This window comes from Drosophila ananassae, chromosome 2L (genome assembly GCF_017639315.1).
Source record: "Drosophila ananassae strain 14024-0371.13 chromosome 2L, ASM1763931v2, whole genome shotgun sequence".
Lineage (NCBI taxonomy): Eukaryota > Metazoa > Arthropoda > Insecta > Diptera > Drosophilidae > Drosophila > Drosophila ananassae.
Window position 1 is genome coordinate 17,781,391 of NC_057927.1, and position 16,912 is coordinate 17,798,302.

At 43.4% G+C, this 16,912-nt stretch overlaps 1 protein-coding gene and 1 pseudogene across 1 annotated transcript; both read left to right on the top strand.

The window, feature by feature from the left end:
- The first annotated feature begins 1,583 nt into the window (after window positions 1–1,583).
- On the top strand, window positions 1,584–2,126 carry LOC26515534 (annotated as a pseudogene).
- On the top strand, window positions 2,027–13,163 carry LOC6501375 (T-cell leukemia homeobox protein 3). The gene is made up of 4 exons (XM_001955066.4): window positions 2,027–2,549; window positions 3,862–4,283; window positions 7,892–8,120; window positions 12,386–13,163. Exons 1-4 carry the CDS (start codon window positions 2,377–2,379, stop codon window positions 12,585–12,587), a joined length of 1,026 nt encoding a protein of 341 aa, XP_001955102.1. The 5' UTR covers window positions 2,027–2,376; the 3' UTR covers window positions 12,588–13,163.
- The last annotated feature ends 3,749 nt before the right edge of the window (window positions 13,164–16,912 follow it).

Consider the following 16,912-nt stretch of genomic DNA (forward strand, 5'->3'; position numbering starts at 1 on the left):
AAAAGTAAAAATGCAATAAAAATGTTGGCCGCCTCTCGTTTTGCATTAAAATTGCATTACAATTGCCATGGTCGGAGGCAATGTTTCTCTTGTTCTTTTTGTTGTTTTTATTATGGCAATTGTTTTGCCATTGCTGCTGTTGTTGTTTTTGTTGTTCAAATGAAATCCAATTAGCCGACTACAAAGCCTACCAGCAACAGCAACAGCCACCATGACCACGATGCGATGCAAGGAGAAATGAGAGTTCGCGTCGTGAATTTTCCAATGTCCTTTTCTGTAGGATGTGCGTGTATTGGGGTATCTGTGTATCCGCGTATCTGTGAGGCCGTACATGGAGCTGTGTGCGTGGGCAATTGAGTATGCAGTAATTGCCTGTTGCCTTTCTTCATTTTTGGCCATGATTTGTTCGTGTCTGACACAGAAACATGGCACGATAAGTGCAAAAATGAATATTTATAATAGTTATTTCTAGGAGTTGGTTAAAATGTTAAGTGAGTGGTAAAATGAAATGCTATTCAGGCAAATCATTTGGTCTTCAAGAAGAATATCATAATTTAACACCTTAAACTGATCTTAAAGTTCATAAAGGTACAGGCAAGACGTCAAGAAGATATATAAAATTTTGAAACAACTAATTATAACCATTACTAACTATCGATGAGTCCTTTAACTAATGGTAACCACCGCCCACTGAGGCGGATGTGGTGATGGGGTTACCACACATTCCACTTGTGGCCCCACACATGCCACACGCTTGCCATTCGCATTTGGACACCGAAGCCGGCTCAGGCAACACCTGAGATCTTGGCCAGAAAGAACGTGGCTCGTGCCCGAGTCGCCGTAGAAAAGTGCCAATTAACCCGTGGGGTGAACTTGAGCGAAAATACCAAAGCTGCAGCATCCGCCGAGCAGAAGATGCAATTTCCATTTGCATAGTTTGGCTAGAGGATAGGTATGGCAAATGGATTGGATTCGTGTGGTTTTCAGCTCCAGACTCTCTCTTATCGCAATCGCAGCCTGCCAAATGCCAAACGCCGGGCGATAGCGACTAGAACACTTTGCGCTAATAAAGATCTCAGCAGTAGCCAGGGACATTAGGAATACGGTGCGGAGGCCAAGATCCCCACCCCTACCCATTGCTCCCGTTGGCAAATCCGCTGCTTTGTGAACTCAAGCTGACAGAACGCTATTTCCAATTGTGCTATTAATCTGCCACATTTGCACTTTCATGGAAAAGAGTCGGAAAATAGAGTCGATTTTTCCACCTCGCTCGCACCTCGAATTCCATTAAAAATGAGCAAGCGAGATGTGAAATGGAGAGCGAGTGCGATATGTTTCCATGGAGGGGGGCAGCCCCAATAGGTGAAGGAGGATGAGTAGGGGGAGGGGGGGCTGGAAACGCTTGGCTAACCCGAAAATAGAAACAATCAAAATAAAAATACATTCTCTTCATGCTCTCGTCTAATAAAAAACCCCAAAAGCAAAACGTTTTCCATTTAAAATGTCGTCGCAAATGCCAGCTCTCCCGGCTCCAAAAAGCCCGCTTCGAGCTCCAAACTGCCCCCCAGCTGTAGGGGGAACCAATGGCAACCGGGCTTGGCCACGCCCCCGGGCCCAATTACCGGCCAGTGCTGCCCATCGGCGGGCAGAGCAAAACCAGTTTCTACGAGCGAGAGGCAACGCGGCGCATGCGCGATAACAGAGCGGGATGGCGAGATGGGCGGACCAACCAGAAGAGGAAGGAACAGGTGCTGGGCCAGGGGCGGGTGGCGGAATTATGGTAGGTTAGGTTCAAACAAGGTGGCAAACTGGCTCGTTAACCGAAATAGGAAGGAAGTCGACGCCGCAGTCGCTGTCAGCGCCGCAGTCGTCGCGGCAGGCAACCAGTTTGACTTGTTTCCGGCGGGGTGACTCTCACTCCAACCACCATCCTCCTGGAACCACCAACGAGCAGCTCCGGAGCAAAATCAGCCGCAGAAGCAGCAGCAGCCAAGGCAGAAGCACAGCAGCAGCAGAGCAGCCAAGAGGCGATCCAGTGTCCGTCGGCACATTTTGATTGCATTTATGAAAAACGTTTTCGCCCGCCAGCACGCGCCCGCTCCCAGTTCGCAATTTGTGATCCGTAATCCATATCCGTGGCCGTAACCGCAGTTCGCAGTCCGGATCTCAAAACGAGACGAGTCGCGTTAAATCGCGCAAATAAAATCCGCAATCGATTAAACTAAAACATTCTGTGTGTGCCTCCCAGTGTGACGAAATAGCCACTAAATAGCTAACAATTATCGAGAGTGATTTTTACAATTGTGCCACACACAGGTTGACAGTTCCAAGAAAGTGAAGTGAAGGGCTCCCAAATTGGCGCCACTGGTTAGCAGCATGTCCAGCCACGAGGAAGATGATCACGACCACGAGACCGAGCACGGCGACGATGTGGAGGAGCAGGAGATCCACGTGGACGTTGACTCCGATTCCCGGATGTCGTGCGGCAGCGGATCCGATGTGGATATGGACGGTGGCAGCTGCTACGATGAGTCCGAAACGCCATTGAGGTAGAAATTCATTTTGGGGACCGAAGGATATAGAATTATTGGTTGAATAGCGGCAGGGCTTATAACATTTTCTTTAACTCAAATTTCCCACAACTACCATTTCAATCGAAAGTTTTTAAAGCTAACTTTCAAACCTTTATAAAAGGTTTATTTTCTGATGCATTTCTAATTCATTTGATGGTAAAGCTTTAAAATTTTATTACTCAAAATACTATGAAAGCATTGAAAACCTATAAAATGTTGTTATTATGAGTTCATATTTCTCACTTTTTAATAGTTTTTTGAATTTTCTTTAACAAAGCGTTCAAATCCCTATTCTTCGATTTAGGCTTAACGCAATTAAAATGCGGGGACAAAGTCTCTTTTGTACGAGCGTACAAAACATCTTTTTTCACAGCAACAAAGGGGGCTAACAAGCTGACAGAATGTCGAGCAAAGGCCGTGCTAACTGCTTCCATTCCATTCATGCTGTTGATCGGCATGAAGAACGGTGTGAACAAACCTCTTAAACGCTAATGAATTGACCACAATGCCACCAAAAGAATCAAGTCAAAAATGTCCCATAAACTTACAAAGAAACTCCCTGAATTTACATAGTCCACAGATAGAAAGAGTTCGAATGGATCGAGACGATAAAACGCACATTACTAAGGCGCCAAAAACGCGCTCTGATAAGGCCATACCCAAATGGACCACAACGGGTTCGATCTTGGCCAGAGACAAAGGCGGGATCGTTTGTCGGATTAACATTTTAATAGAGCATGTCATAAAAATGCCATAAAACAGGCGTTCCAGGGAATATAGAGCACCAAATGGCTAAAACTCGTAGCAACTAAAGAACAAAGAATATACAGAGCTTATAACTATTCATTTTTGGAAAGTGTGTTTCTGGCAATTTGAAATCATTGTTCCGATACGATTACTGGCTTTTTCCAAATGGCTTTTATTTTTGGACTTTTAAATTAAATGCTGTGCGTGACTTGTTTTTAGTGCGTCACTTGATGGCGGCCGATGATTTATAGGCGCGTATTAAATGTCACTAACGGCCGTCAGCATTTGCATAATTACTTAATTTTTAGCCGCATTGCGTATACGCAGTGTAGTCCGCACGATCTGTGCCTATGTATGTCTGGTGGGGCTTATCCGCTTGCGTGGGTTTCTTTTCAGAGGCTTTGGAACTGGTCCAGTCTTAATTATTACCAATGTTCTCAGGCTTTTCCGCTTATCGGGCGACACTTTTTAATGAGCCCGCGCCCATATGCATTCTGTTTCTCTGCTTATATTCGATTTCATTTCTTTTCGTTTTCCTTAGTGAATCGCTGCAGTCGGAGCAGACGCGTTCCTCGTCCAGCGAGAATCTCCCCTTCAGCATATCACGCCTGCTATCCAAACCCTTCGAGACGAATCACCACCACAACAACAACAATCCGCACAGCGCCAGTCCAGGCTCCAGTAGTAACAACAACAACAATGGGGAAAAAGGCGAGGAGAAGGAGCTGCTGCAGGCCGAGGATCAGGACCTGGCCGCCTATAAGCTGGCCACCAGCATTGCCAACTCGACGTACGGAAGCGCCGCGGCCCTCTACTCCTATCCGCATCTGTACCCCTCGGCGGCGGCAGCGGCCGCTGGCCATGTGCTGCGTGTGCCGCCCCAGCGAACGCCGCTCACCTGGGCGCTGCCGCCGCTGCATCACGCGGCGCTGGCCCATCAGGCGGTCAAGGATCGGCTGGCAGGTGAGTCAAGTCGAAGGAGTGGAGTCTGTAGGGAGAAGGCCCCATGTCGCGGTGGCCCATGTCCGAGGGGTTTGCTTGCTCCCCTAATGACCCGCGGTGGCAATTGCTACTGTTCCCCAAATAAGCGCGATCACAGAAGTCTTTTAAGGCAACAAGCCTATCGGCATGTCATTGGAGGCCAACATCCCACAGACCTATACACAGAGATTATTTTTAGACTGGAACCCTTATGATTGAGTTAGGAAATTCAATAAGTATTGAATTTTCTGTTGGCTATTGTGAGCTAATACTTGTAGTAGAACTTTAAGGTATAAGCTTAAGGTACCAGCTTAAAATTCTAGTTTTAAATGATCCTTTCCATTTAAACCTTTTGTTGTATGTGACTCTGATTTGCTACAGTGTATCCTCATGGGATGCTAAAGTATAAAAACATGTTTGCCTTCAAATGCGCAATCGCAGCTTAAGTTAAAAACTTAACGCTGAGCCACCGCCCAGAAGCGACACAGGAATGAACTGCTTATTTGCATACGCATACGCATCTGTATCTGTATCTGCCTTCGGATATCCCCATCTGCCCGAGTATCTGCATCTGCATATGCATCTGTATGCGGCCAGGGATCTTCGGACTCCCTTTTGTTAATTTGTTTACATTATAAGCTTCACTTGTAGCTACAAGCGGAGGGGCACAGCGCGAGCCTTTTGAAATAATGAGACGGCGTTGATTTTATTACGCCTCGGTAGCCAGGCACCGAAGCTATCGATCCTTCAGATCAGGGTCCCTCGGCCTATAGATCATAATATTCGGGGAATTTTCGGCCAAGTGGAAAAGCGGCTTAGGAACAATCTGATCTGAGCTTTTATGGCCAACATCCGCCCATAGCATCGGCATGGCATTGAGCCTCTCTTGCTTTTTTTTAGTTATTTTAATGAGCTGGTTTACATGACTTTTTAATTTCGCGCTGAGCCCGAAAAGGAATTAATTACGCATTGGGCGGTCGCAGGGCTCAGCCAGTGAGTGAGTTTTCTGTCTTCGCCGGCTTATTTATTTATTTATCGCTGCATACCGCACTTCACATTCACATTTGAGTCCAACTGACATGGTCAGCTTTTAATTAGCCAGCCGAATGCCAGGGGATGCATCCGTAGTCCCGAAGGCGGGGGGATCCACTCTGATCCGTCTAGTCCACCTGAGAGAGGCACACTTATGAGGCCGCCGGGTGATCCCGGCCGCCGGTTTCGGTCCGTTTCGTTTTGTCAACATCTTCGTCGAAGTCTTCGTCGTCTGTCTCTTGTTGTGTTTATTGTGTCGCTTGCCTTGTGGCTGATAAGCTGGCGCCTTGGCTTTTTTCATTAACAAGACAAACGAGCGTCCACCAGGCTTCAGTTCCGAGCCCCTGCCCTTTAATTCCCTTCTATTTCCCCTGCCAGAGCTCTTAGCGCCATATGATTAATAACCATTGCATGTTAATTTTCGTTATTTTTTGGAAACAACATCGCAGCAGGCGCCAATTACTTTTCGGCCAGGCTGGCCCCTAATGCAGTTTCATAACAGCCATAATAATCCAAATGGGAGTTGGGCTTTTGTCACGACAATTGCCCACACGAATTTGGAGTAATGTCCAAGGAATTAGAGATAGGAAAGTGAAGCAATATGGCTTTCAGTTGATTCGAAAATTCGTTTCACCTAAAATCTTATTTGCACTCTGCTAAATTGTATCTAAAAAGCTTACTAACTACATAGTTTTGTGGCAAATCAGTAGCAAAGGTCAAAGTGTAGCAGCTCCTTAAAAAGCCAAGACGGGGATAAAAGGGTGGAAAACCAGGCCGAGCCACAGGCCGCCATCAATAATGCATGCTAAAAGCTTTTTGCTTATTTTACGTATTTCTGGCGAGGCGTCTTGGCCACAACCACACACGCACACCGCCGGGGAATGTGTATCTGCGAGATACTTATGTGAGCTTGAGCCAAAACATCATAAATAAACGTGGCTGAACAGGCGTATGCCGGTAAAGCTATAAAATTATGCTTATGCGCCTTATTCCTCCCTCTAAGCCGGGATATCCTTAAAGGATACCCACGCCTGTGTGCGGGAAAATCATAAGGATGCTGCTTATGTGGTGCGATAAATGGCTTTTTATTGAAATTGATATTGCCTGAAATATTCAAATGATCGGCAACCCACATGACCCCAAAAGCCATTGGAAATTTATGCCTGCGACCGGAAAAAAAAACAGCGAAAAAGGGTTCCCGTGAATGTTGGCAATAAGAAGCATGATTTGTCAGCTTAACACCCGCCATACATTCGCTGCCATTTGATGGCTCCTGACAGCCCCGCGCCATTTTCTAAAGCCAATTTCCGAAGGGAGTTGGGCCTAGTTAAAGTCGATAAAGAGGTTTTCATATTTTAGAAAGTTTTACGGGGGTACCATTGAGTAGCATTGGGGCCAAAGCAATTTGGACCTGTAAATTATTCGACATTTATGCTCTAGTAAATTATTATAGCCGTGCTTTTATTGCCGCGCTTTTATTAGTTTTGGAAATGTGTAAAATAAATCTATAAAATCATTCAAATGGATAATATGAATGTTGCATTCATCTTTTTAAATCTAATTAAAAATGCAAGCATTTTACATTGAAGCTGGGGTCTGCTCATCCATTTAATCAACATTTTATTTGACTTGTTCATTCGCTAAATTGGGTTTATAATTTTGAATACGCATGACACATTTTAAGCAAGCTCTTTTTGTTTTAGCGAATTTCTCTAAAGGCATGACAGCTAGCCAATTTCTCAGAGAAATTCACGAGACTTCGCTTAATTTTTCGCTTGACCCCTGCAGCGTGTTCAGTCTTTAAGCCGGTTTCCTAATTGTCGTTGGTGTTGGCTTCGTCGTTGGTGTTGCTGTTGGCGAGATTGCCTCAATATTTTGTTGCCCGCCTTATCGCACCCAATAAACAACAAAGCACACACACAGGCGACTGGCAGGAATTTTAAAAGGTTCAGCGCCAGTGCAGGCTCAGCCACCGTTTTTGGTCGAGATCCAGACTGGGAATCCGATTCGGACTCGGATCCGGATCCGGACACTGGGTCACTTACGCGTCCTAAGAGCGCGACTTTATGACTCAGCCCAGACCAAATTGATGTCGCGTGCTTTGTCTACAAGGCGCTCTGATAAGCGGTTCCTATGGACAGACCGCTAGACCCGAAACCTCAAGGCCCGGCAATTAGGCAAGGCGCTGGCCAACGAGTCAGCGGCCTCTAAATTGATTTCCCAGCGGGAGGGCCAGGTAACAGGTACTGGGTATTCGGTATTGGGTAGCAGGTACCAGCCATCAAGTAACGTGGAGCGCTAAGTACTCTAAATGCTGTGGCACAGGTGCCGCCACTCAACTCCGGAAGCGGTTTCGGAAATGGCCAGTTATCTAGGAATTTATTGTTTGCTAATTGCCCGCCAGGACACACACCGCATTGAGGGGATGCGCTTGGTAGCGATGTTTTTCTATACATAACATACATAAAACTACAGTAAAGAAATAATAGGCATAAGTGTTTTTTTATGAAGAGGAGAGCCAGCAGATTAATAGTACTTATATTTATCCCTCATTACAGCTGCCTTTCCCATTGCCCGAAGGATCGGACATCCCTACCAGAATCGCACGCCGCCAAAGCGAAAAAAGCCGCGCACCTCCTTCACCCGAATCCAGGTGGCCGAGCTGGAAAAGCGATTCCACAAGCAAAAGTATCTAGCCTCCGCCGAGCGAGCGGCTCTGGCTCGGGGTCTCAAAATGACCGATGCCCAGGTGAAGACGTGGTTCCAGAATCGACGCACCAAGTGGAGGTGAGTTTTCGTTCCCCTCCGACCAGAGGTTTCAAGCCCCCAGCTGAGCTTGAGGCAAAAAATCAATACCCATGCTCATCCCTCGTTCCCATTTTTTTAACTTTGGAAGTGCTGACAGCTTGACACTTACCCTCTTCTATGCTCCCCGCATTTCTGCCTTTTTTTGTCTTTTCCGTGCTGTTTTAAACTACAATATGCACAAAAGGCTTTTTGTTAAAAAGAAAAATAAGGAAAAGCGCTAAAAAAGGAATAACCGACTTCTAAGTGCTCTAGAAAATGGTATTCATATTAAAATTGGATAGATGTCTTGGTTAGAAAAATCGTACATAGATTTTAAATATTTTTTATATTTAAATAAAAATATTGAAAGAATTCAATTTACAATTTTTAATCTGGATTGTAAGAGCCAACAAAGAAAATGGTTTTTATGATATACCCCAACTAGACTGAAGTTTCTGGCTTAAACAGGGAGTAAATGGCTTATAAAAAATTCATGAGAACATTAAATGAGCAGCACTCGCAGCCCCAAAGACAGGGGAGCGTATTTATGGGGCTTACCTGAGGGGTAGTTACACTTTGTAACCACTAAGTTTGCTCTTGTTAAGCTAATAGGCACCGTTTTTTTCTATAAATAAAAATAGCTTAAAAGGGGTTCTTTTGAAACAAAATAAATGTTCAAGAAAAGTTTTAGTTAAAAAAAGTCTTTGGAAAATCATTAAATATTATTCAATGAGAAGAGAAGAGAGAATAATACTAATTGTATAAAATTCCATATATTTCATTTATTTCTTTCACTGAAGAGTTAATTTACATATCGTGTTATTAGGATTTGCATATTCAGTGTAGGCTGCCGTGTAGAGGCTTCAACTTAACACGCATCTAGAACTAGCTGTCAGACGGCAATTACAAATTTGATTTATAAGGCCCCCAACGAAAGTTGTTTGGATAAGTAAATATATGGATATGTTAGTAAATACGTGTACTCATTGGAACTTGGTGGAACTGACTAATTTGGTGGGGCATTGATGCGTTAAGGGGGTGCTTGCGTGCGGCAAATTGTTTTCTATTTTATTACTGCCAACTAAAAGTATTCGGATATGGAATAATTTGTGCCGACGAATTTAGATGGCAGGGCGGGATGAATTCATAAGCGATTACCCACGATCATAATAATAATGATGGCAAATGGCGGCTAAATGGACGGGAGTTTCAAACTTTTCTCAGGAGAAAGGGAACAGGGCGCTGAGGCGGCCAAGACGCGTTAATTGCCGCTTAGCAGGCCCAGTTGTCGAGGCAAACGGGGCAGTCCTCTCGGCAGTCGGCTTATCAGCCATTTTGGGCCTATTCCAGCTCGTAAAAATTAATGATGTAAAACGCAATTTTGTTAACGGCAACTGCCTCGGCCACGGCTCGTTTGCGGTTAAGTGAAATGGCAATGGCACATTATAGCAGCGCCATGATTACGAGTTAGCATAACTCGTAAATATCCAGGGTATGTGTAATGTGTTCACATAATTGCCTTAATGCACACTGCGCTGCATTTGCAAGTAATTTGAATAATTAGCCCTGTCCAACATGGCGTATGTGCGATGCCCATTAAGCAACTTATGTACGAAGCGATTGCATAAAGTCGTTGCTTTGCCAATTCCTAATAAATAGCAACGTGTTTGGCGACATGGCAACTGCCTCATTACGAGTATTGTTATTGAGTGTCTTTCGAACGATTCTACTGAATTGAAACACCAACAACTTTCCATCAATAATTAATAACAAATTGCGCGGCCAAATGAATGAACTCTTGTTGCCTGTCAGTGTCTAACAATGTGTTTAGCAAAAAAAAATAGAAAGAAAAACAGACGAACCCCAGATCCAGACACAAAGCAGATACAGATACAGACACAAATAAAGATATAAAACAGAGGAAAGAACAATTGTGGATATTTGAAGCATACTTTCTGGCGTTGAATCCCTGTGGAAGTCCGTTTTTTTCCTGGGCTAGAACAAATGGCCAAGTCTGAGTTTTGTCTGGCTGTTGGTGAAGCTCTTTTTCGCCCTTTTCTGGGGTACATAATTCAATTAGTTTCTATGCCATAAATCAAGTTTCCGCTAAAACCCTTTTTAATTACACGCTCATTTATCATCCCAAAAATCCGAGCCATCTCACATCTAACATCTTTTCTTGGGAAAAACCTTGGGAAAACCTAGTGAGTAACTCACTTTATATTAATTGCCTGACATATGCAAAACTTTCCTTGCTGATAGCTGGCTAATTAAAAATTTACACACATGCTAGGCAAAACTTTAGCCACAGAGCCAAAATCAATTTGACTGAAAGCAAAGTTTTTGCCGCCCGTTGCCGAAAAATCAAATAAAATTAATTACAATGGCTAGAGCCATTTGTAAATTAACTTGGAGTCTTCTTTAGGCCGACGCTTCGGCACGTGTCCTGCGGGGGAAATCTTCAAGTTTGCGGTCGGCCAGTCCCTCGGGATCCTTGGGGGCTTTGGAAAGCTCCTTGGCCGCCTTGGGCAGTCAATTAATGGCCTGACTAAATTGTTATGTCTTGAAAGATAATTACCGCAGGACCTTTTTTCGACCAGGAAACCAGGCTCTCGACTTGCCGACATCGTTTGCGTGTAGTGTGTGAAATGATTTTAATTACCCGAACTGCCAGTTGCCAGAGACAGTTTTAAGCCCTGTTTCTGGTAAGTGGGAAAATGAACGGCGATGGCGGCGGGGGAGTACTGGAAAATTTATGTGCCGAGCTTTAATAAACATTTTAGGCTAATGCCCGGCCATTACTTATCTCGGATGGCAACAAAAACTTTCCACATCAACGCGATGGCGCCAAGAGACCAACATTTAACATTTGTAAAGCGTTTGTAGCATTTCCCAGCTCCGTGACTGGAGATAAATTACAATCGTGTCTCAGACCCAAAGAGCAAATTAAACTCGCACACACTCGCACTCGCCGGCACAGAGCCACTTTCGTTTGTTTGCTTCGCCGTTTTGGAGTTTTTAATCAATTTTCGTTGAATTTTTCATGCGGTAGCTGTTAAAAATGCTGCCCGATAGAGCCAGCTATCCCAGCTTGAGGGCAAAAAGGTGAAAAAGTAAAAGCAAGGCGTCTAATAACTCACTTTCTGCCAAAAAACAGACAATTGAATTGTTACGTCGCCGAAAGGAGTTGGTTTCGGAAATAATTCGGGAGTGGGCTCATGTGAAATATCCTTTAGTGGGGCAACTGGGTACCCATGTTAGTTATTCCAATTTGTGGGCCCAAAGTTTGCACTAAATACCCAGACTAATGCATTTTTAATGGGCTCGCTTGCTGCTTATGAGACCGTAGTTTGAACGATGACATTGCTGATGAAAACCTTAATGAAAGCATATTAAACAATAATTTTGATATGTGCGTGGTAGTTGTGGTTATGATACGAGAAACTCTTTCCTACCTGCTATTCAGATGGCAACATAAGAACTTCATTAGCTCATGAAATATTCAAGATGGCGCACAAACATCCCTTAGCTGTGCGGGGGTGGTTGGAGCTTCCTAAATGCGATGGTGGTGGCAATTTTCAACCAGTGGTGGTGGTAGTGGCAGATCCAGCTCCATGGCCACAATTAGAGCAAAATGCTGCGCAAACGCGGGGGAGGGAAGTCGAATCGAAACTGAAGGACAACTGCATCTGCAATGCAATGTGCTAGTAAATAATTTATCAGTTGGCAGGGCACAATCGACCGAGTTTCGGGGGGTGGGCACAAATCCCTTTTAAGCACAAAACATTTAAAATGCAATTTTACGCAGCTCCACTCGGCACGAAATTAATTTTCCATAAAAACAAGACCATTGCACAGAGATAAATGCTGATTGGACCTGTGTGGCAGTCAGCATATTTGATTTGATTAGTTTTAAATGGTCTTAATCGGCCGCCCACATAATGACTTGATGAGCTTCTGAGCCACTCCCCACCCAACAAACGTCAGAGCCCGAAATGAGTTTCTCGCAAATTGATTTTCCATAATGAATATGTACATTAAGCGATACTCTTAAACAGATAAGACTAAATGTCATCATTCACATCGATTGCCGGCTGATGGATTTAATAGCCCAGAACTTTATGTAGCTTCGAATTCGGTTCACATTTAACGATGAAATAATTAAGCTCAATGGGAATCATAGCTGTATGAAACAATACAGCCAATATATTATACTTAGAAAAATAGAAATATTGTAATTTTTCTGACCTTCCTTTTCTTTTCAGACGTCAGACAGCCGAAGAGCGAGAAGCGGAACGGCAGGCTGCCAACAGGCTGATGCTCTCCCTTCAGGCGGAAGCTATTAGCAAGGGCTTTGCCCCTCCGTCAGCGCCCCTCAGCACCCAGGGGGGTGTGAATGGGGCGCCTCTGGCGGCGCTCCATGGACTGCAGCCCTGGGCGGAAGCGTCCCATGCAGCGGGATGCTAATCGCCGGACGGACCGACATGTGGGCGGCAGCTGGTTTATTTGTGATACACTTCGCTTTGTACATACATCTGTAGTTCGAGGAGCATAAACAGTGAACACTCGAACAGACGACTGTTCGCACTGTACATAGGAGAAAGAGCAGAGGAAAGAAGGCTCCCGACTCCCACCTGTAAATACGTAGCTTTACTCGGTAGAGACGCTTACTTAACCCAGAACCAGGAGTTTGAGGTCCTGGACTAGCGCTTTAAGTTTGTGTAGACTTTCGAATTTCTGTTTTGTGTGTTTTCGTAGTGCTGCATTTAGACTCTAAGTTATTGTTCAAAAAGTTCAATCGACGGCAAAACGCATCTCAAAAGGTCGCAGTGAGCTGCGAAGCCGCGCCTAGAATAATATATTTAATATACAAAATTATGTATCGATTGTAATGTATTGTAATTGTAATATTTGTCTCTAGGCTTAAGTCAACTGGCATTACTTAGTATTATAAATTATGAACCCTAAACATATGTATGATCATTGAAGCTTAAACAAGAAAAGCAATGAAAATAAACACATTACAAAATCAAAGAATATAAAGAACGATTGTTTTTTTTTAATTAAGGTATTCCACTTAAATATCGGATCAATATAGTACATCTCTGTGGGCCATATGGTCCTTTCCTCAAGGTTCCCCATTTTTAAAGGGAAAATTTAAGAAAAAAATTTCAAAATATTTTGTTTTAAGATTTTGAGGCAGTTTGATGGACAATCAATGCACAAATCGTTTAAGGTATCCGCTTAAGAATCGGATATATATCGGCAAAGATATGGCCTTCTCCGTGGGCCATAAGGTCCTCCCTTGCAAGTTCCCCACTTTCGAAGGGTATCCTTCAGAAAATTTGGGAGAAAATCGAAAAAATATTTTGTTTCTAGATTTTTATGCAGATTGATGGAGAATCGATGTACAAATCGTTTAAGGTATTCCGCTTAAGAATCGGATATATATCGGCAGAGATATGGCCTTCTCTGTGGGCCATAAGGTCCTCTCCTGCAAGTTCCCCACTTTTGAAGGGTATCCTCCAGAAAATTTGGGAGAAAATCGAAAAAATATTTTGTTTCTAGATTTTGATGCAGATTGATGGAGAATCGATGTACAAATCGTTTAAGGTATTCCGCTTAAGAATCGCATATATATCGGCAGAGATATGGCCTTCACCGTGGGCCATAAGGTGCTTTCTTGCATGTTCCCCACTTTTGAAGGGTATCCCCCAGAAAATTTGGGAGAAAATCTAAAAAATATTTTGTTTCTAGATTTTGATGCAGATTGATGGAGAGTCGATGTACAAATCGTTTAAGGTATTCCGCTTAAGAATCGGATATGTATCGGCAGAGATATGGCCTTCTCCGTGGGCCATAAGGTGCTTCCTTGCATGTTCCCCACTTTTGAAGGGTATCCTCCAGAAAATTTGGGAGAAAATCGAAAAAATATTTTGTTTCTAGATTTTGATGCAGATTGATGGAGAGTCGATGTACAAATCGTTTAAGGTATTCCGCTTAAGAATCAGATATATATCGGCAGAGATATGGCCTTCTCTGTGGGCCATAAGGTCCTCTCCTGCAAGTTCCCCACTTTTGAAGGGTATCCTCCAGAAAATTTGGGAGAAAATCGAAAAAATATTTTGTTTCTAGATTTTGATGCAGATTGATGGAGAGTCGATGTACAAATCGTTTAAGGTATTCCGCTTAAGAATCGATATATATCGGCAGAGATATGGCCTTCTCCGTGGGCCATAAGGTGCTTCCTTGCATGTTCCCCACTTTTGAAGGGTATCCTCCAGAAAATTTGGGAGAAAATCAAAAAAATATTTTGTTTCTAGATTTTGATGCAGATTGATGGAGAGTCGATGTAAAAATCGTTTAAGGTATTCCGCTTAAGAATCGGATATATATCGGCAGAGATATGGCCTTCACCGTGGGCCATAAGGTGCTTTCTTGCATGTTCCCCACTTTTGAAGGGTATCCCCCAGAAAATTTGGGAGAAAATCTAAAAAATATTTTGTTTCTAGATTTTGATGCAGATTGATGGAGAATTGATGTACAAATCGTTTAAGGTATTCCGCTTAAGAATCAGATATATATCGGCAGAGATATGGCCTTCTCTGTGGGCCATAAGGTCCTCTCCTGCAAGTTCCCCACTTTTGAAGGGTATCCTCCAGAAAATTTGGGAGAAAATCGAAAAAATATTTTGTTTCTAGATTTTGATGCAGATTGATGGAGAATCGATGTACAAATCGTTTAAGGTATTCCGCTTAAGAATCGCATATATATCGGCAGAGATATGGCCTTCACCGTGGGCCATAAGGTGCTTTCTTGCATGTTCCCCACTTTTGAAGGGTATCCCCCAGAAAATTTGGGAGAAAATCTAAAAAATATTTTGTTTCTAGATTTTGATGCAGATTGATGGAGAATTGATGTACAAATCGTTTAAGGTATTCCGCTTAAGAATCGGATATATATCGGCAGAGATATGGCCTTCTCTGTGGGCCTTAAGGTCCTCTCCTGCAAGTTCCCCACTTTTGAAGGGTATCCCCCAGAAAATTTGGGAGAAAATCGAAAAAATATTTTGTTTCTAGATTTTGATGCAGATTGATGGCGAATCGATGTACAAATCGTTTAAGGTATTCCGCTTAAGAATCGGATGAATATTGCCTTCCCTGTGGGCCATAAGGTCCTTTCGTGCTTGTTCCCTACTTTTGAAGGTTATCCTTCGGAAAAATTTTTTATTTCTAAAAAAACTCCGTTTAATGCTCAAGCTTACCCATAACAAAACAAATCTGAAGTAGAAGAAATTTCATAGCGTTTCCGCTTGGGTTCAAACATAAAAGGTGTTGTTGCAACCCTTAAATAGTGAAAACTATCCGAGGAAGATGATTTATAGATAGGTATTGACAGGCCAGAGGCGTTTCTATCGTGTAGACCAATTTAGATAGGAACTTGCAATTTAAGCGGATACCTTTCGACGTGCTAATGATTCGGCTACCAAAAAATATCCGCCATATGCTCGGTCCACGAAAAACTAACAACAATTAGCTGGCGAATAGCCCGAGGCCATTCATTATAAATATATTACGTGTTTTTGTGCTGAAGGCAAAACAAACAGGCGCCGCTGGACAGGTAGCCTTATAGTTAGGGCCAAACTTGGGCCGCCTCTAAAGTGTTGCCCGCTGTCACATTAGCGCTGAGATCGGTCCCGGTCCCGAATTGAAGAGGACCTTAACTTAACTCCTACAAGTTGGCCGGTGGTCGGTAGTCGGTGGCCGCCTGTGCGGAAGTAAACGATTTTCGGCAAAACAGAGTTGAAAGACGGCGCCCAAAAACAAAGTTGCAGACGCCGGGCCGATCAAACGCTGTTTATTTGAACTTCAGCAGAGACACCTTTTTAATTTGGCCCTTTGCCGCAGCTATAGTTACACTTGGAAAAAATGTGTGATATTAAAAAGCACTTCGAATTTTTTAAAGAAACAAACTACATGAAAACATGTAGTGCCTGACATGTTCTGTAAATAGTGCAATTTTAATAAATTAATATGTTGTTTCCTTAAAAATTAATCAAAAAACATAGGTTCAATTAATTTTATCATGTATTTATTTTTAATTATCTTCTTCAAATCCTGCAATATATTAAAGTAATTGAATTTTTCTGAGTGCGTGCTCTCAATTTAAAACTGGGCTACTTGGAAATCCGCATAAATTGCGTTTAATTGGACAATCTGAGGTTTATTTCTTTGTGGCCAGCGGCCAACGAACGAATCAAATTTGTATGTAATGAGGATAATCCCCCCCTTCAGATCTTTCAGCTCGATTCGTTTGAATCCTTGGCCCCATCGATTGTGTGGCATTGCATGTGGGGTTGGCTCTAATTGGCCACTGCGTCGTCGGATGCCTCGGGTTCCAGGTTCCAGTTCCAAAATCCAATACTCCAGGTTTGATTGATTATTGAGCAAAGTTGCGGACAGGCGTATGGTTGGAGGCCGAACAGCCTCCAATCTATTTGTGTCCATTTAGTGTAATACAACATGAAATGACTTCGGCTTGGGACTCGGGTGAGGATTGGAATTGGGTTTGGAAACGCTCACGGATATGGGTCGATTCCGGACAACTGGACAATTGGATGGCCGGGCAATGGCCAAGGCAAGCCAAGTCAGTGCATCAAAAGTTTTCGGAGGCGAAATCCCCTGAAAAAGAAAGACAAATTGGAAGTGACCGGGGGGTGACCGGGCGAGTGTCAGTCAAAAAAGTGGATGCGAGTATGAAAAATACAAACGAACAGCCCGAACAGAATGCGG

What these genes read in the sequence shown, in the direction of transcription:
- LOC6501375 (XM_001955066.4), top strand. Translation starts at nt 2,377, where the DNA reads ATGTCCAGCCACGAGGAAGATGATCACGACCACGAGACCGAGCACGGC. An exon ending in GGTCAAGGATCGGCTGGCAG is followed by an intron (nt 4,284 to 7,891) that starts GTGAGTCAAGTC and finishes CCCTCATTACAG; the next exon opens with CTGCCTTTCCCATTGCCCGA. An exon ending in AATCGACGCACCAAGTGGAG is followed by an intron (nt 8,121 to 12,385) that starts GTGAGTTTTCGT and finishes TTTTCTTTTCAG; the next exon opens with ACGTCAGACAGCCGAAGAGC.